The sequence below is a fragment of the Orycteropus afer genome, unplaced genomic scaffold (assembly GCF_000298275.1).
Source record: "Orycteropus afer afer isolate SDZICR_OR568_19922 unplaced genomic scaffold, OryAfe1.0 scaffold00026, whole genome shotgun sequence".
NCBI lineage: Eukaryota > Metazoa > Chordata > Mammalia > Tubulidentata > Orycteropodidae > Orycteropus > Orycteropus afer.
Genome location: NW_006921613.1, coordinates 7,173,551 through 7,193,769, shown reverse-complemented (window position 1 = coordinate 7,193,769; position 20,219 = coordinate 7,173,551). Strand labels below are relative to the sequence as shown.

General features: G+C 40.8%; 1 protein-coding gene across 1 annotated transcript in view; it reads right to left on the bottom strand.

The window, feature by feature from the left end:
• LOC103192233 (aromatase) overlaps positions 1 to 19,931 on the bottom strand; it is a 34,940-nt gene extending 15,009 nt beyond the window's left edge. Inside the window, exons 1-3 of the mRNA XM_007935177.2 lie at positions 19,787 to 19,931; positions 16,053 to 16,203; positions 1,600 to 1,754 (exon numbers count right to left, since the gene is read on the bottom strand). Coding sequence (XP_007933368.1) covers positions 1,600 to 1,754; positions 16,053 to 16,203; positions 19,787 to 19,931 — 451 coding nt within the window. The remainder of the gene's footprint in view (positions 1 to 1,599; positions 1,755 to 16,052; positions 16,204 to 19,786) is intronic.
• Positions 19,932 to 20,219: the final 288 nt, after the last annotated feature.

The window sequence follows — 20,219 nt, the reverse complement described above, 5'->3', positions numbered from 1 at the left end:
TTCTGGTTAGCAGTCAAGTGCCTCAGGCACTATGCTACCAGAGCTCCTTGCCTGTTCTGCATAAGGCATAAGGGGATTGATCTATAGCAGCATGAGTGACAGGCAAAATAATACGATCCCTCCCCAACCAAGTTGCCAGATCCTATCCTCTGAACCTATGAATATGTTACCTTACATGGAAAAAGGAACTTTGCAGACATAATTAAGATTAAGGACCTCAAAATGGGGAGATTATCCTGGATTATCTATCTAGGTGGGTTCAGCCTATTCACATGAGTCCTTAAAAGCAAAGAACCTTTCCTATCTAAGATCAGTCAGTGTCACAGAGATGTGATGTGAAAGGAATTTGGACTGTCTTTGCTGCCTTTGAAGATGGAGGAAGAAAGCTGTGAGCCAAGGAATGTGAGCAGCTCCTAGAAGGTGGAAAAGGCGATGGAACAGATCCTCCCCTAGAGCGTCCAGAAAGGAACACAGCCCTGCTGACACCTTGATTTTTAGCTTATTGAGATCCATGTCAAACTTTGGATCTACAGACCTGTGAAAGAATAAATCTGTTGTTTAAACCACTAAGTCTGTGCTAATTTGTCACAGCAGGTATAGATAACTAGTAAAATGGGGGTGCATACACTAGGATTATCCTGAGTCTTGGTGATGGGCAGTTCCTCAGAGGGGAGGGCAGTACTCTGCTGGGACAGGCATAGCTTGTCTTTGTCTTAGCAGCCACACAAGAGGCATCTAGTTTCACTGCAGAGGCTGGCTGAAGGGAAGAACACCAAAGGTACAAGGTCAGACCTAACACCCACCTAGCTTCCAATTCCATCACTGACCAGGTTTCCAGGTCATGGCTGTCTTCCTTGATGTTAATGTCAAATGTTGGTTGTGTGTGTCCATCAGCCAACAGCTTCATTTCTAGTATTGCGAAGTAAAGAGGGGAAATCCCTGGATAAGGAGGCTTGGGAAAGGGTCTCTATTCTCCTATTACAAGCTATGCTGCCTGGATATTAATCACAACCTTTCTATGACTTCATCTCCTCAACCATAAAACTTAGAGCCTAGATGAGATTACACAGTTTCAGTTCTAAAATTCTCTAATTTCATTCACAAATTTTCTTTCTGCTAAAGCATCTGGGCTGGCAACGATTAAGCAAGCACCTTGTTTGGACGTGTTTAAATCAAACGTGTGGTTGACACACTGATAGTGCTCTGTCTCTTCTTCATGTCTATGAATTTGCTCTGCACACCAACAAGAAGAGCAGAGTCTGTGGTGGTTAAATAGGCAGTTTTGGGGCTTGTATCCTTAGGCCTGTTGTTCACTAATGTTGGAAACTTAGGTAAATTAGTTAACTTCTTTATACCTTGGTTTTATGATATGTAAAATGTAGGTATTTCATGTAAATGTAAGAGTATTTACAGCATGAAGTTGCTGTGAGATTAAAATATCAAGTGCTTAGAAGAGTGCCCACAATAAAGTAAGTGCCTAATGAATTTTGGCTATTCTTATTAATTCAGAACTGTGAAGCAGTGGAATTTAAAATATGATTTTTTTTAAAAAAGATACTCATAGGCAAAAGAGCAGAATGTAGCCAGGCACCTGCTTACCTTTCATGAAGAAAGGTCGAACCACTTTCCAGAGGGCTGGATTATTGTTAAAGATGATGCCGTTTTCATGCATGCCGATGCACTGTAACCCAAGTTTGCTACCAAATCGGGAGACGTAGTGACTGTGCTTCATTACGTGGAACATACTTGAGGACCTGAAAAGACAGCAAACCTTGGCATTAATTTTTAAGGGCCAAGAGAAAACATGGTGATGCATTTTGACTACTAGGTGTCTCTCTTAGCAAATGCATATTAATCCAAATGCGTGATTTCCAGAATTTAGGTTGAATGAGTGCTTTCATTAGCCTGAGGACAACCTTCTCCAGGTGAAATAGTTCTACCTACTGACTCACTATTGAGCATCACCAAAAATAAATATACAGACACACATACACACAGACACACACCCATATACGCATGTGTGCACACATGTGATTTCCTTATTTCCTTTTCTCCTCTAACTTCAAACCAAAAACTAAACCAAGCTCACTGCCGTCAAGTCAGATCCAACTCATAGCGACGCCTCCTTGGGTTTTTGAGGCAATATCACTACGGGAGTAGATCGCCCAATCTGCCTCCTGAGGAGTGGTTGGTGGGTTTGAACAATCAGCCTTCTAGTTAGCAGTCAAATGTCTTAGGCACTAGGCTACCAGAGCTCCTCTCTAACTTTAAGTCACCAAAATACTAGCCACTACTAAGGTGCAGAGCTCCAAGGTTCTTAAGAAACTGAACCGTCAATATCATCAGAGTCATCAGATCCTCCAACCTCCTGGGGCCCATCCAGCCCCATTCAGGCATTGCTAGACTTGCTCAAGTCTTCATTCCTGCATTTGGAATCAGTCATTCTGTCTAGCATACCCATCCCCAGTATCAGATTAGGCCTGGCCCTCTACTGGGATATCATTCTGTGTTTGAAGGATGTGTCTTCTTGGGCACTTTTCTGATCCTGGGGTTAGCTGGCTCAGCTGGCCTAGCTGTGTTGGTAACATCTGTCTTGGGTCTCTTCATTCCATGCATGAGTCATCAAGTCTCCAGGGTCACGGGGTTCTCTCTGATCTGGGAATCAGTGAGACATTAGATAGCCCTTGCTGGGGCAGCATTGGGATCTTGCCAATAACTCAGGCTCCCTTGAACTTCCCAGTTCCTCCTCCATGTTTTCCTCCTGTGCCTGGCTTCTAATTGCTTTGATTGCTCAGGAGAAGCCCCCAGAGGAACAAGGAAGGAAAGGGCAGTTCCTTCTGTTTCTCCACTCCCCATTCATTCCCTCCTCTAGAAGCTGATTCCTAGGCCTATATTCCAGTGTAATTTGGAACGAGAAGAAGCATCAAGAATTATAAAGTTATAGCTGAAGAAGTCAGTGGGGCCTGCACCACTGGTATCACTAGGTGAGGGAGTATGCAGACAGCACTGCGTGACACTGTTAGAGGGGATGACACCAAAATGCCTGCTGATAAATGTTTTGTGCAGTGTTTCAGCAGAAATTTATTATCGTTTATAAAAATGTCCCTGCAGTTAGTTATAACAAAAATGTTTTTCGTAAACCCAGCTTACATGTATCAATATACCTACAAGGCTAAAACTCTATGCTGTTATTTTGTGAATCTTCTAATGTGCTCCGGTCAGAGCTGTCATTATTACCCAAGTAGAATGATGCTATGAGTCACATGGTTTCACAGGCGGGTGCTAAAAGCACAGGTTGTTTTCCTTGCTGCCAGTGTTTGCTTTTGCCAGTGTTTTATAGTTGCTGATTTTATCAAATGTTCTGGTGTTCTAGCTACAATATTGTGGTAATGAGTATTTGTGAACCTATATCAATAACTTTTTTGAGAATGAAGTAGTTATTAAAGGAAAAGAAGGAGAAAAATTAAAAAAGGCTTTTGCTGAATTACTAATAATGTTGTAACTAATAATGTAGTTCAATGTAGAAAGATTTACAAAGCAATTTTGTTGCTAGTATTCATATAATCTAAGAAATCATACATTTAAGCAATCTAAAAAGTTGTATTTATTATAGATTATTCTATGATTAATATTGATAATAAACATTACTAAGGATTCTGTATGGTCATGGGGTTCGTGGGGGGGGGGTTGACACCATGAGTTACTACACTGGGTGACACCAACCCTAGTCACACCACTCAAATATTATCTTCTCAGGGCAGTTGTACAGGATTCCTCTGTGCATAGAAAGACTCACTTCGTCGAGAGGATGTTTTGTTAGTCTCTAGGCCCTGAATGTGCCTAAGGCACTTGACTGCTAACCAGAAGGCTGGCGGTTCAAACCCACTGGTCACTCCTTGGAAGGAAGATGGGGCAATCTGCATCTGTAGTGATACTGCTTTGGAAACCCAAGGAGGGGTCGCTATGAGTCGGGTGCGACTTGATGGCACATAACAACAACAACAACAACAGGCCCTGAACGAAGAAAACATTTCTCTTCATGATAAGTGGTGCACTGGATGGTGGGGGCAAGTGGCACTAGGGGAGGGTGTAAGGGAAAGAGCTGAGATGAGTGCTTAGTGTGGAAAGGATTTGGGGAGGAAAGAGTTCCTGGTGCATAGTTTAGCGAAAGAGGGACTTTGGGAGAAAAGACTGTCTGTTGGGAACTTATGAAATGAAGAATTATGAGGTGTGTTATAAATTCCTTGTTCATCTTCCAAGAGAAAAAAAAATGAAGAAATCGAAGTGTGATTGCATTTCTTGTGGAAAGAGGAAAGGGCCTGAGGCTGGAAAATAGATTAAAATAGTTTACCTAGATGAGGGCTAAACTATGGCTGTTGCCATGAAGATTGTTGCTGTTGTTAGATGCCTTCGAGTCAATTCTGCTTTATAGTCACCCCATGCTATGAATAGCATGCCCTATAGGAGCAGATTGCCAGGTCTTTTTCCTGCAGAGCCACTGGGTGGATTCAAACTACCAACCTTTAGGTTACCAGTCAAGTGCCTAATCGTTGTGCCACCAGGGCTCCTTACTACAGAGATTTCCAGAGTTCATAAACTAAGCTGCTATCCTTCAGAATGATGAATGAGAAGGAGATTGTTCCAGGCAGATGAGGATGGTGCTTTTCACCAGAACTTGGAGAGGATAACAAATAGGGCATGTGGGTGTTTTCGTGTCATTGCTTTTATCAATGCCAATATTATAGGCTTAGAGTGACTGAACTTCAAGATGAATAAAATGTCATTGGTGTTATCTTTATTTCAGATGTTGCTGTTAGATTTTTATTTTGATCAACCTAATTTTTATGCAAGTTTTTATATGTTCACTGCAACTTTGGTTCTCCCTCCTCTCTTCTTCACTGAAATCTTATTTTCAACTGCAAGTTTCCCTACCAGGTTTTTTTTTTTTTTTTGCCCTTCCAGAATACATAACCTTCAATACGGGGAGTGGCTCCTATATTACGTTATTTCTCACATGAGGCTGGAGTGGCTGCTGTAACACTTGTTTCTTCCTCTCAAAGTGGACACTTGGCTCCTAAAAGGATGGCTTCCCTTAGTGAAGTTGTTCGGTCCATGCCTTGTAAAATAGATTCCCATAGAAGACACTGGACCAAAAAGCTTTGCTCTGGCTGAATGCATTAGGCTATGGGCTAAGGATTAGCCAAGGCCTCACATTCATGATGTAACCCATAATCCTATTTAAACTTTAAAAGCAAGCCTCTGAAATAATGGCAGTGCCAATAAATGAAAACAGAATTATTATTATTTTATAAATCAATTATTTACATAATATTTATTTCAGGAAAAAAATTCTTATTTTCAAATCAAAGCACTATCTATTAAATCAAATATTTTCTTGATTGGATTCCAGACAACATTCATCAAATAACCCCGAGTTTTGGACAAGCTTTCCTCTCCCTAGCAACAAAAACAAAAACAAAAATCCAGATGCTTCAATTTGTATTTCAGGGAATTAATTTTGTCCTATGGAGAAAAATCATGCTATAGGAAAGACTGAAATTCTTATTAATTAATAGATTTTAAAACATTAGCTTTTCTTACCTTTCCCACCTCATTCTATAACAAAAGCAGGAAGTATAATTTATATTATCTTTGTTCACAACACATTATCTAAAAAGTTTAAGCACTGAGAGGACAGCTATAACACAATTTATTTTTTTGCTTTGACCTCTGCAGCTTTTGTCTACTGTATTAACCATATTGACCCATCCATTTCTTTTGAGGAATTGCTAACTAATTAAAAAAGCAAACAGAAACTCCAACAAAATAAACCCAACCATGGGAGCTCTGGTAGCATAGTGCCTAAGGCATTTGACTGCAAACCAGAAGACTGGCGGTTCAAACCCACCAGCCACTCCTCGGAAGGAAGGTTGGGCAATCTACTTCCGTAGTGCTACTGCCTCGGAAACCCAAGGAGGGGTCATCCCTATGAGTCGGGTCTGACTCAATGGCACATAACAAGAACAACAACAACAACATGGAGCCCTTGGAGCATGCAAATGGTGAAGCACTGAACATCCAGCAGAAATGCTGGTGGCTCAAACCCTCCTCACCCCCACACACACCCCAGAGGTTTCTCTGAAGACAGGCTTGGATATCTACTTCTGAAAGGTCACAACATTGAAAACCCTATGGAGCAGTTAGTTCTACTCTACACACTTCGGGGTTGTCTTGAGTCAGAACTGACAGCAACAATAAATGTTCATTTGTCAATAAAGAGCTTTTAAAATCAATGTCCATTAGAGGGCACCAACATTTCACTTATTTTGAATCAGCAGCTCAGACAGGCAGGAGACAAAGCAGACAAAGCAGAAGTGAGACACATAGTAAGCAAAATGTGACTGGCCGCAGAAGACCAACTTAAAACAAGGGGATTAATCAAAATGCAGTTGGATTTATCTCACCAGAATAAATTGGAAAAGTGAAGAAGAGAAGGTTGGTGGAGACCCCAGCCCAGAACTCCTCCTGGCACTCATGATCACAGTGGAGACCTCACTCCTGCTGTGTGGACAAGCCAGTAACACTGGTTGAGGGAAATGTTGTACTGACTGGGAGTCTGAAGCTTTCTCACCACTGGGGAGAGACCAAATGTGTCCCCAAGCTCAGAAGTAACAGTGACAGTACAAGTTGTTTGGTGACTAGGGTCCTTATTCTTCCTTAAACATGACAAAAGTAAAAAACATCTCCAAAGATGCCAAGCATATATTCCATTAAGAATAGGAAGTAGCCAAGAAGCAAACTCGTAGATGGCACAGAGAAAGGAACCCACAGTAGTGAGTTTAAACAAGTCACACACCTGTGGCCAGGTACAAGAGTGATGTGTGCTAGAAATATAGAGGAGGTAATTAATGGAATAATGGTACCAAACATTTAAAAACACTTGCCTTGTGCAGACCTGTTCTATGCCTGAGTCTTATGCGCCATCAATTCTACCACCTTTTCACGATCCTTTGTCTCTCTAAGGTCCCTACTTTCAGCTTAAATTCTAGGATCACTGCAAGAGAAAAAAATAACTTCATAATTGAGAGATCTGATTGTAACCTCTCTAACTAAGTGAGACAGCCTGGTGCTTGTCTCCTGGCGTGATGCGATATGAAGTGCCTAGAACCACTAGTGAAGTGCTATTACAAAAATAACCTGATCTAAGCTAGCTTTTAGACCTAATTTTCAGTTTACAAGAAATACGGGGAATAGAGAAATACGTTAAATGCACCAAAATGAAACAGTGAGAGAAGTGCAGCCACTCCCAATTTGCTTCTTTAAGATTTACCACCTTGGAAACCCAGTGGGGTTGGCTATGAGTCAGAATCGACTCAATGGCAGTGAGTTTAGTTTCATTTGTTTACAGGACAACTAAGAAAACCTTGTGGCCTAGTGGTTAAAGGATTCAGCTGCTAAGCAAAAGTTGGCAGTTAGAGCCCACTGGCTGAAACCTGCTTGAGAGAAAGCTGAGGCAGTCTGCTTCTAATAAAGGTTTACAGCCTTGGAAACCTTAGGGGGTAGTTCTACTCTGTCCTATAGGTCACTGTGCGTCGGAATCAACTCGATGGCAGTAGTTCAGGTTTATAAGGCTACTGATCCAGTCTCTTCAAAAGTCCAATCTCATGGGAAAAAGAGTGAGAGAATTTTTCTTTCAACTTTTCTGAAAGTTTCCTTAATAGAAAGTTGGAAAGATTTTATTGTTAATCATTAAAACATTTCCTTTCACGGATGCTCGAAAACCTCAATCCTGGTTCAATCCAAGCTTACTCTGTGCTTGTATCTGGTAGCTAAATGGGATTGGGGAGAAAAGCCACACATGAACACACCTGTGCTCACACATGCATGCACACACACTGAAGTTGACTGGTCTTAGTTTCAAGTCAAGTGGGATCTTACTGCTGTTGGCAATTCTACTGTATTTCCCTGCCCCATTCACTCTTTCACTCTTCTAGATGACTGTTACACCCAGACTCCTTTCTACTTGAATGTTTTTTTACTTCTTCCTTCCTCAGTCTCAGGTAAAAATTTTATTTCTTACTATTCTGAGAAAATAGAAATAACTAGAAGAGAACCTCTGAAAAGTCCAACCACCAGGATCTGTGCCCATATAGCCAAACTTCACTCCTGTTACTATGTGGTAAACTCTCACATGTCACCTCCACATACTCTCCTTCTTTCTCCTCTATCAACAGTCTTCCTCTCTAGTTGGCCATTCCCATCATTACAAACGTGCTGTTATTTCTCTTATCTTCATAAACAAGCTCATTTAATTGCCACTGTCTGCAGCCACTGTACCATTTCTCTGCTACCTTTATAGCAAACTCCTTGGAAGAGTTGTATACACTGGTTGCCTCTGACTCTCATTCTGTACTCTGGTCAGGCTTTTGCCCTCAACTACTCCACTGAAATGGCTCTAGTCAAGGTCACCCATGACCTCCTTGTTGCTAAATACAATGCTTATTCACTTGACTTGGTCAGCAGTATTGGATATGGCTGACGATTCCCTCCCTCGACATATGTTCTCTGTTTGGCTTTCTAAATACTTCTCTTGTTTTCCTTTCTCTGTCTGGCTGTTCCTTCTCAGTTGTCTTTACTAGTTTCTGATCACTTTACACTGGAAGGTCTCAAGGCTTAATCTTCCTTATTCAACATTCCACTCAGATGCCTAGTATACATGTCAAGTCTAACAAGTGTCAAGTGGAATCTTGGTTTCTTCCCACTTAAACCTGCTCCACCTATCTCAAGTAATGATATCCTCATTCTTCCAGGTGTTCAAGGAAAAAATTATGGCACCAACTTGACTCTTCTCATCCAACATCCAATCTGTCAGTAAGTCTTCTTGGCTTTGTATTTGAAATACACCCAGAATTCTACCTCATTATCTTATCACTTCTACTACTCTTACCTGTCACCTGGGCTATTGAAGGAACTTTCTAATGGCTCTTCTGCCTCTATCTCTTGTCCCCTGACATAAAACCTGTTATCAAGGTATCAGCCAGAATGATGCTGCTGACACATAAGTGAATCAGATATGTCACTCTTCTGCTCAGAACTCTTCAGTGGCTTCCTATCTCATGCAGAGTAAAAGCCAGATTGTGACAATGGTCTGCAATGTCCAACATGAATGGGTTCCCTATTGCCTCTCTGACCTCATCTCCACTATTCAGCCACACTGGCATCCATCACATTTCAGAGAGGCTTCCATCCCAGGGGTCTTTATACTTGCTGCTCCTTCTGTTTGGAATGCTTTTCCTTAGATCTCTGCACAGCTTACTCTCTCACTTCCTTCAGATCTTTATTCAAATATCACCTTCTCAATGAGGTCTACCTCTACCACTGTGGCAGTTAAGGTTGTATGTCAACTTGGCTAGGCCTGGTTGAGTGGCTGGGCAGCTGGATGTAGTTATTTCCCATAGTGAGACTGGTAATTATCTCCATGATGGAATCTACTGGAGCAGCTGAGTAGCTGCTTTAGGGATGTGGGCTGCTTCCAGTGTGTGAGAAGCAACTTTGAGGAAGGTTTCCACCTTATGGTATTCTTGAACCCTGCATGTAGCTGAGTCGTTGTTCAGCAGCCTGCCATGCTCTGCCAATCTTAGAAATTTCAATGGACTTGAATCAATGGCCTGCCATGTGGTTTGGTAATATCAGGACAGTGCCTTTTTATTCATGGATCTTGGGCTTGTCAGCCTCGGCAGCCAGCAGCTGTCTAAGTGAAGAAAAGCCTCCAGCTTCAGTGAGCTAGGAGCAGGAGGCAGAGCTGAAGCCCAAAGTTGAGGGGTTTTCACCCAGCCCCTAGAGCCTGGCACTTTGAACTCAGACTTAAAGCCTCCAAAATTGTAAGAAAATAAACTCCTGTTTAATTATTAAAGTCATCCCATTTGTGATATATTCCTATCAGAGTGACACTACATAACCAAAACAACCGCCTATTTAAAACTGTCCCCTAGCACTGCAACTGGCCCTTCCCAGCTCCCCTCCCTACTTTAGTTTTTTATATAGCAAATATCTAACTGATAAAAGGATGACCAACTGAAAGTCCCACATCCTGAGAAACCCCAAGTCCCAGCAAATTGAGATAGTTGATCACCCTACTAATGTACTATGTATTTTATTTATTTATTGTTAGCATATTAACAATATATTACGCCATGAGAAAAAGGATTTTTGGCTGATTTGTTCATTGCTGTATTCTCAGAGCTTAGAAAAGTCTGTGGTACATATAAATCCTCGGTAAATATTTATTTAATGAATAAATGGAGAGCCAATATGACTATTATAAATTGGGATTGTCCAGTGTATACCAAACCAAACTCACTGCCGTAGAGTCGGATCCAATTCATAGTGACCCCTCCTTGGGTTTCTGAGGCAGTATCACTGTCTCAATAAATATATATTGAAAGAATGAATGAATGAATCCTCTATAAATTAACACAGGATTAAAACAAATGTGCAAACATGTCCCTAAATAGTATGTTAATTAATAACAGGCATGTGAATATGACCTTAATTAGTATGTTGTTGTTGTTATGTGCCGTCAAGTCAGCCCTGACTCATAGCGACCCCTCCTTGGGTTTCCGAGGCAGTATCACTACGGAAGTAGGATTGCCCAACCTTCCTTCCGAGGAGTGGCTTGTGGGTTTGAACCGCCAGCCGTCTGGTTAGCAGTCAAGTGCCTTAGCCATTATGCTACCAGAGCTCCTTAACTGATAATTCCCCTTTATGGATGTTACTCTATTATTTTTCTTGTTTTTATGACATAAAATTATATATATATATGTATATAATATATACATAGGAGCTCTGGTGGCATAGTGCCTAAGGCATTTGACTACTAAGCAGAAGGCTGGTGGTTCAAACTCACCAGCCACTCCTTGGAAGGAAGGTTGGGCAATCTACTTCCGTAGTGATACTGCCTCAGAAACCCAAGGAGGGGTTGCTATGAGTTGGATCCAACTCCATGGCAGTGAGTTTTGGAATATATACACACATGACATGTAGTCTCATATACAACATGTGTAGACAGACATCTGCTCATTAGTTCAGAGTATAACTCAGGCGTAGATACAGCTATGCACATGGGAGAATTATGCATTCTTAACTATGAATGACCAGATGGACCAAACCCCAAAGCCAGAGTTTCAGGCCATTTGAAAGCTGCCTGCCTCATTCCCTGGGTTGGCCAGCTCATCCTCATGACAGCCACATCTCTGAGTTGCTTGGCACCATCCCTGCAGCTCTCATGCCTGACATCTTCCCCTGAAGCTCTGTAGCCTCAACCATTGCAGGACCATGTTGGTTAGGAAGGCCCTGAAAAATATAATCTCTATGCAGCTGTAATGATTACAGACCTCAAACTTTTCAAAAGAAAAAAAAAAAAAAAACTTTCAACCTATTCAAATAAAAATAAAAAAGCTTTCTGAGGTCCAATAGGGTCTTTTCAAGAGGTACGGGGAGTTCTGGAAGGAACTTGAAGAGTCGGCAAGGAAAGGAGATTGGGACAAACATGTACTATTACCTCAGGGATCAGCTTTTAACAACAAAATTGAGCGGCTCTGAGGCAATTAAGGAGAACACAGAGACTCTGACAAGAGAAAAGCCTGAGAGGACAGGACAAGAAAGGAGCTGGGTGAGCTGGGGGCATGCTGCACAAGATGCCCCCACAGCCCAGGCCTGAATCAGCGCCTGACTTGGTTGGAGTTAGAAAGGTCACTTTCCTAATTAAGACAGCGCAGTAACCAGAAGCTACCCTTCAGTGTAACAGGGATCCTACTTGAGGAATTGTCTTAAATTCCTTGAGAATCCCTCTTTGGGTCCCAGGGAATTTATCTGGTGATGTCCTAAAGAGTGATTTCTGCTCTGGTCTGGTCCTTTCTCAAATCCATCCATTCTTCACTCCAACACTAGTTTTATGCCTACTGCTACCTTATCAGGATCTCCGGTGGCACAGTGGTTAAAGCACGTGGCTGATGACTGAAAGGTCAGTGGTTTGAACCTACCAGCTGTTCTGCAGCAGAAAGATGAGGCAGTCTGTTTCTGAAAAGAGTACAGCCTTGGAAACCCTATGGGGCATTTCTGCTCTGTCCTATAGGGACACTATGAGTCAGAATCAATTTGATGGTAATGGGTGTGGGACCACCTTCACTCAGGAGTGAAATAATAAGACAAAGCCATTTCATTCTTACTTAGCTCCTTCCCCTAAACCCAGGGAAAGGCCCTCTTGTTCCAAATCCTCTTACCTCCTCCCTTCTCTCTAGAGCAGAGGTTCTCAAGCCCACTGCACAATGGGATACCCCAGGGAGTGCAGTGGTTAAAGCATTCTGCTGCTAACCAAATTGTCTGTAGGAGAAAGATGAGGTAGTCTGCTTCCGTAAAGATTTATAGCCTTGGAAACGCTATGGGACAGTTCAACTCTGTCCTATAGGGTCACTCTGGGTCAGAATCAACTTGATGGCTGTGGTTTGGGGAGTTTTAAACCCTACTGTTGCCTGGCTCCCATCACCAGAGATTCTGAGTTAAATGTCTAGGGTGTAGCCTGGGGATCAAGTTCTTAAAAGGTCCCCAAATCATCTGCAAAACACTGTATAAGATGGATGAACTTGGAGGACATTATGCTGAGTGAAGTAAGTCAGTCACAGAAGGATAAATATCATATTTGTTCATTATTCTAAAAAGTCAAGAAAAGGTTTATATATGGAAGAAAACTTTCTTTGTTGGTTACCAGGGATGGAAGGGGAGTGGAGGGAACATTGAAAAAAAAGCATTGACCCATGTCACTTTAGTTTTAGTTTTATGTATTTCACTGTACATAAATTATATTTCAATAAAAAATATTTAGAAAAAAGAAAGAAAAAGGTCCCCAAAACCAAAAAACCCAAACTCACTGCTGTCAAGTTGATTTGACTCATAGCAACCCATTTTTGGGTTTCCAAGGCAGTATTACTATGAAAGTAGATTGTCCAGTCTTCCTTCTAAGGAGTGGCTGGTGGGTTTGAACTGCCACCCTTTTGGTTAGCAGTCAAATGCCTTAGGCACTATACCACCAGAGCTGCCTAAAAGGTCCCAGAGTGACCCAGAGTGACTCTAATATGCAGCCACTGTGCGAATCACTGCTGTAGACCCTGAGCAGCAGGGAGATGTCCTTTTAGATAAATATCCTGAGGGTCAGCTCACCTATTTGCTGAGGGTAATAGGTGACAGGAAGGCAGATGCTGAACTGAGGAAGATTACAAAGCAATTTGCTGTGGTGGGATGAAAGAACAGGAGGGAATGTTCCAATCTCCCCAGCCCAAATGCCATCAGTTCTAGGACTTTTTTGAGACCATAGCCACTTGCAAAGGTCACTAAAGTATTGTATTGTCTTTTTGAATGAAAACCCATAAAGATCATATCAAATTAACTTAAATGTGGCTGACCAGAGCTCAATAGACCTGAAACAGTAAAACTAAAGAGTAATTATGGTAATTAGGTGGTTCTCAAACTTGAGTGTGTCTTAGAACCACCTGGAGAGCTCATTGAAATAGACTGCTGAGTCCTACCCCAGAGTGTCTTGTTTAGTTCGTCAGAGTGGGGCCCCGTGAGTGTGCATTTCTAACAAGTTCTCAGGAGATGCTGAACTGCTGCTTCAGGGCCCACATTTGGAGAACCACTGGGCACCATGAAACCTAATGAAATGACATTTCCACCTGAAGTCATATTCATGCTTAGTTTTATAAACATGGTCTGCCTTAGTAGATACTCTTAAAAGTGTCTAATACCGCTTAAAAAAAAAAAAAAAGGCAATAATCAAGGTATAAAAATAAAAAATTTCTGAGTAGTTTGAAATATTTGGAGGCACAGGTATCCCCTACTTTTCAAAAGTTTGCTTTACGCCACTTTCCTTTTACTTGTTTTCACTAACCAAAAGAAATCTGAAGAGGGTTTTTGGTTGGCAAAAGTGAAAACTAGCGTTCTGCTTTGTTTTGCTGCACGCCAGTAAAAAGGCAGCATGGTCCCCGAGCATCGCGAGTGGCATCACCAAGCTCCTTCCCTGGGAAGTACACTCAGCATCTCAGCATCAGACCACCAAAGCTTTGAACTGTGTCTCTGAACACTCTCCACAAAACCCAAAAAGTAAAAAGCCCCACTGTCATCTAATTGATTCCGACTCATAGTGACCCTATAGGACAGAGTAGTTAGTGTTATTTTAGGTTTTACGTGTTATTTGGTATGATTTGGTAAGTTATTTTCTGGGTGTCTGGGAACGCTCAAAATTTTTTCCCATATAAATTAATGGTAATTATTTCTTTGCTTTAAGGAACTCCGGTGGTGGTTAAAGCATTCGGCTGCTAGTCGAAATGTTGGCAGTTTGAATCCACTAGCCACTCCACAGGAGAAAGATGGAGAAAGATGAGGCAGTCAGCTTCCTAAAGATTTACAGCCTTGGAAACCCTATGGGTCAGTTTTACTCTGTCCTGTAGGGTCCCTATGAGTTAAAACAGACTGATGGTCATTGATTCGGTCTTCACTTTATGCCATTTCAGCTTACAAAGACTTTCATAGTAAAGCTGTACTTTTGAATAGTGGGAGAAAGCTGTGTGACAAATTTTCTCCCTTGTTCCCTTTTTTTTTAGATATTTGGTTCAAAGAGTTGAGCTCTAAGGATATCACTAATTTATGACAAGATATGTGCTAAGGCACTTGACTGCTAACCAGAAGGCTGGCGGTTTAAACCCACCAGCCACTCCTTGGAAGGAAGGTTGGACAATCTACTTCAGTATTGATACTGCCTTGGAAACTCAAGGAGGGGTTGCTATGAGTTGGGTCCAACTCGATGGCACATAACAACAATAACAACAATGTGTGCAATGTTGGTCTGAAAAGACTAATGCAGTTTCCAGAAATAACTGTGCATCTGAATAAATAATTCTAATAAATCAATAAACCACCATGGTCAGTCTTAGTTTGTAGATAAAGCCCTGTCAGGATTAATAAATATAAAAATTCCTTAATGAGAAAATGTTGGCAGATAGCTTTGCTAAATGTATAGGAAAGATAGCTGAAAGTCTAGTGACATACGCTCTCTTTGAAATTCTCCATGTTTTAGAATCAATAAATAAGAAAACTAGTTTTTTGCAAAACTGGCTCTTCACAATCAAATGACGCAAATTAGATTAGCCTTAGAGGGGTTGCTGTGAGTTGGATTCAACTCGATGGCAGTGAACAGAGTGACTCCAATATGCTACATTATCTAGGAAATACAAACAATGCAAACTGAAAACCAAACTCATTGCCATTGTGTTGACTCTGACTCATAGCGACCCTGTAGACAGAGTAGAACTGCTCCCATAGAGTCTCCAAGGCTATAAATCTTCAAGGAGGCAGACTGCTTCATCTTCCTGTGGAGCGGCTGGTGGGTTTGAACTGCTAATCTTTTGGTTAGCAGCCCAGTGCTTTAACCACAGTGTCACCACCAGAACTCCTTACAGTGCAGAGAGAGGGAAAATAATTTTTTTTTGGACAGGCAATTTTGTACCTGATTTATTTAAGACCCCAGCAAATACAGTGGCTTATTTTCTACTGTCTGCCTAGAGATTCTCAGCAGCCTGGCATTAGAAACACATTAGCAGTTTGGTACAGTCAGATTTCTTTGCCTCAGTTTTTTTTCTTTTTTTAAGTGCTTATTTGCAGACATAAGACCCCAAACTTAGGAAACCAGAAAAGATGATGCCTCTCCCTCAAGTACAAATCCTCTGGACTCTAAGTCTCTACCTTCATTGCCCAGAGACACTTTGCACAGTTTCTCAGCTTTCCAGAGTTCTTTACCTGTTGTGCCTCTGGCTTCAAGCAAAGCTGAATTTATTCTTTTTGTCTGCAGCATCAGATTTTTACCTGGGAATTGCTCAGTTTCATTTCAGTGGTTAAAACACAGCTTCAGAAGCTACATCAGGATATCGAAAGAAGCTGTCATTTTTTAATAGAAGCCCAACCTCAAATTTAAATTGTATATTTCAGACTATGAATAGACTCACTTGCTAATGATGAGTGTCTCCTCTCCACATATCCAAACTCTCATGAATTCCCCATACATCTTGTTGTAGTAGTTGCAGGCACTGCCAATCCCCATCCACAGGAATCTGCAATGTGAAATGAGGGGGCCAATTCCCATACAATAGCCAGGACCTAGGAAAACAATCACAATACAGTCAGTATTTTAGCAACATCAAAAACAGAAACTGCCTTTTATTGCTATTGTCCTTGTTCTTTTATATATCTGTGGTCTTTTTACCTCTTCTGATGTGTAGTTGTGAATCCCTTAAAAATATTAAACAAAATAAAGGAAACTTGTCATGAGGCTTTTCACCCTTCAATGAATAAAAAATAGCTTAGTTCCCACAGCACACCAGTTCAATTTGGCCTCAAGTCATCTCAGCCCGAGTGAACTGGGGTATGTGTCTGCTAATTTTGGGCCACGCTAACTCATGCTAGTGAGTTTCAGGTACAAATCAGGCATCCGTCTGGTGACAAACGGGGAAGCCAGTGTAAGTGACAAGCTAATAGATCTTCTTGGCTGCTTGGTTTTGCCTGAAAACTTTTGGTTTTGACAGAACGGATGATCATATTGGTGTGCTCTTTTCAACGGAAAGAAACAAGATCTGCAAAGGTAACATTTAAACAAAGAACATTCTTATTTTTTTTTCTTCTCCCTCCAAAGGAACTCAGTTTAAGAAAAGCTGAATCTCATTAGGAAAAATATAGCTAAGAAGTGAGGAATTAGCAATAAGTCTGGTCAAACCAGAGTTTGAGTCCAGTGATCTATGTATACCCAGGAGCAGCTGGCCAAGCACTCAGGTCCTTGCTTAAGTAGATGATGGCAGAGTTGTAAAGAACAAGAATCCAGGGAGCCACTGGGGAATGTGCACAATGCTACTTTGACAGCAGAGACCACATCTGGTGCCTTGACTTTACCAGTGGTGGTGAAAAGTTAGATTAAAAACTTTTTGAATGATTTTAGGTATTTTATTGTGAAGGAGCTGCTCTAAATCTTTTTCCTCTGATTCCATTCTTTCAATGCTAAAACACGCTCAACTGTATGAACTAGCACTCTTACTCCATGGGTAAGAGTTGTGTTATAACCTAGATAATCTAAACTTTTGCCTGAATCATCTAAATTGAATTTTTAGTCCCAAATTCAGCAAATGATGTTTGGTTTTTGACTTTGCAATAACTGAGTTAATGTGATTGAGACTGTGAGATTATTATTTTTTTTTCTTTTAAAGAGACAGTTTTTGTTAATATCTAAATAAGCAAAATATCATCAAAGGGCTATCAATCTAGTGACTGTTCTGATAATACTAAATTTCAAAGCAGATGACTAACTTTATATTAAAATAATTTCATTAAGTTCTTAAAAAGATTGAAAATATCATCAGATTTGCCAACTTCTAATCAACTAAAATACTTGTAATAACAAAATACTTTGCTGGATATTTATAGCTGGGCACATTGTAGGTGCACATATAAATGCTTCTGGAATGCATTTTTTAAATTGATGGCTATTTGGAAATAGACTTGCTCAACAAACATTTGTTTACTTAATATACCAGCTCTATGAGAAACAGTGGAAGGAAGACTGGGCAATCTACTGCCATAAAGATTTACTGCCTTGGAAACCCAAAAGGTGTCACTATGAGTCAGAATCAACTGGGTGGCAGTGAGGTTTGTTTTTTTTCCAATGAGAAACACAGACATAGAAATAAAAGGCTGCACTTTTCATCTTTTATCTAAAATTTTGGTTTCATGTAGAAAGTCTGAATATTTGAGAATCACTATTAAATTTAAAATATGGCAGTAGAGAGTTGTAGTTACTGAAAACAGGAGATTGCTATAAATTCTTTGCCTAGTTTAATAACATGAAGGTTTTAGCCAGAAGAGAATAAGAGTTTTGGATCTTAGTGAACAATTGCATGTCAATTTAATTCACCAAACACACTAACTGAGACCTACTAGGAATAGACACTAACCCTTAATTAAGAACTGGAGATGGTAGGATAAATATAACTTGGTCCCCATTAGAGTCTTGGGGCAGGAGAGAAGGAGAGTAAGTGATTTTTTTTTTTTGCCAAAGCAAATGATTATAACACAATGTGATCTTCTCATTTATGTGTGTATCTTATACACTGTCTGGGGAGAAGACTGCTCTAGGAAGGGTAGACTACTAGGGAAATATTCTGGTTGTATCCACCCTAAACTGAGCTCTGCATATCTAGGGGAATGCTTATCTAGGTATGTAGGGATTGTGGGGGCCTCTTTCACACCCCAAGAGAAGCAATGAATACTGTATTTTTGTGCAAAGACCCCTCCTTGAAGCCAATAGCTGAGACCTCACACCAGCAGTCATAATCAAGAAACTGTTGCACCTCATTCCTAGTTTATGCCCTAAAGAAACCCATGCACATGGTGGCCAAGGGACATGCACATGAATGTTCATAGCAGCACTGTTCACAGTAGGCTCAAACTGAAGGCAACCCAAATACCCATAAGCAGTAGACCTGGTGAATAAGCCAGGCGATGTTCACATAATTGACTACAGCATGGCAATGAAAATAAATAAACTTCAACAGCATGCCACAACATAGACAAATCTTACGAACATAATATTGAGCAAAAGCAGTATGAGAGATAACATAAGATCTGAAATTAAACTATACAGTTTGGAGATGCAAACTCTAAAAAAGCAGGAAAGTGCTTGGCACAAAATCCAGGAAAGTATTTACCTCTGGGGGCGAAGGAGAGGGTATAATTGAGAACAAAATTAACTCAATGTTCTACATGAAATTGGGTATTAATGTAACCTAAAATAGCAGGTTGAATCAGATACAAATACAGGCAATTATTGGGGAAATTTTGTAAAAGAATCCACACAGGGCATTTTGTACCAATCCCTCACACTCCCAGCACACTGTGACAAAGACAATCACACTTAAAATTGTGCAGTAAATATGCTCTTCAAATAAATCCATAGCGGGTATTTTACAGGATTTGGGACAGATACCTTGCCATGAGGAATTTTCACAAAAAACTAAAGGAACAGTCAGAAGTGATTATTTGATGGTCCCAGCTTTATGGTGGACTTGGTAGGGTTCTCTATTTAACTTTCTGGATTATTACATTATGCTGTACTTTTGATTGACCTACACACTTTGCTGGAGATTCTATCACAGTTTGCTCTTCAAAGGGAACAGTAGTGATGATCATTTTCTCCTGCTGCCCAGTCCCATCCAACACTTATGGTAGCACTGCTGTCACTAAACCTCCAAGGAATAAAAGAAAATGAAGAGTGGGATAAAGAAAAAGCATATATACAAGGAAGGGAGAGGGCAAAGATGACACAAGGTAGGAGGGAGGAGAAGGCCACTGTAGAAGGCATTCCAGAGACATTTCCACCCTCAGAGAACACTGGGAATCAATAAAAAGAAAGCAAAAGAAGAGAATCTGGAATTAAAGTTTACCTTGCTCTACCCCATCTCAAGCTTGTCTTAGAGGATACTCATGCCAAGTCAACTTTACCACAGCATTTTCATTAAAAACATGCAGATAGTTAGTATTAAAGTTATTTTTACCTGTATCTTAGTTAGCTAACATGGCTTGGTCTTCACAGATATCCCGAGGCTGACTCTTTATCTTTATACAAAATTTTCTTTACTCACTCTGACCAAAAGCCCAAGGAAACAATCTTAGAGACAGAAATAAGTGACTTATTTACCTGGGATTGAGGATGTGCCCTCATAATTCCAAACCAGGAGAAGAAAGCCAGTGAGTAGCAGGATTGGCATGGTGGCAACAGGCATGACTTCAGGCACCATGCTGGTGATGTTATAATGCATTGTGTTGAGCATTTCCAAAATCATCTCTCCTTCTTTGACCTCAGGGAAAGCAATTTAAAGTCCTGTGGAAATCAAAGGGACAAAAAAATCAGAAGCCCCCTGAAAGTTGCATCTATGACTCCTGTTGCTCTGGAGGATGCTACACTGTTGGACTGTACGCTTTGTTTTATAATGTGATTGGACACTCAGACAAGATAAATTTGTGGTTACAAGTCAAAACAAACAAGCCCAGGGGAGATCTTTTGGCTTGAGGTACATCATTTGTGACCTTGGTAGACTTTCAGGTTCATTTAGACACTTGGTCTGATAGGA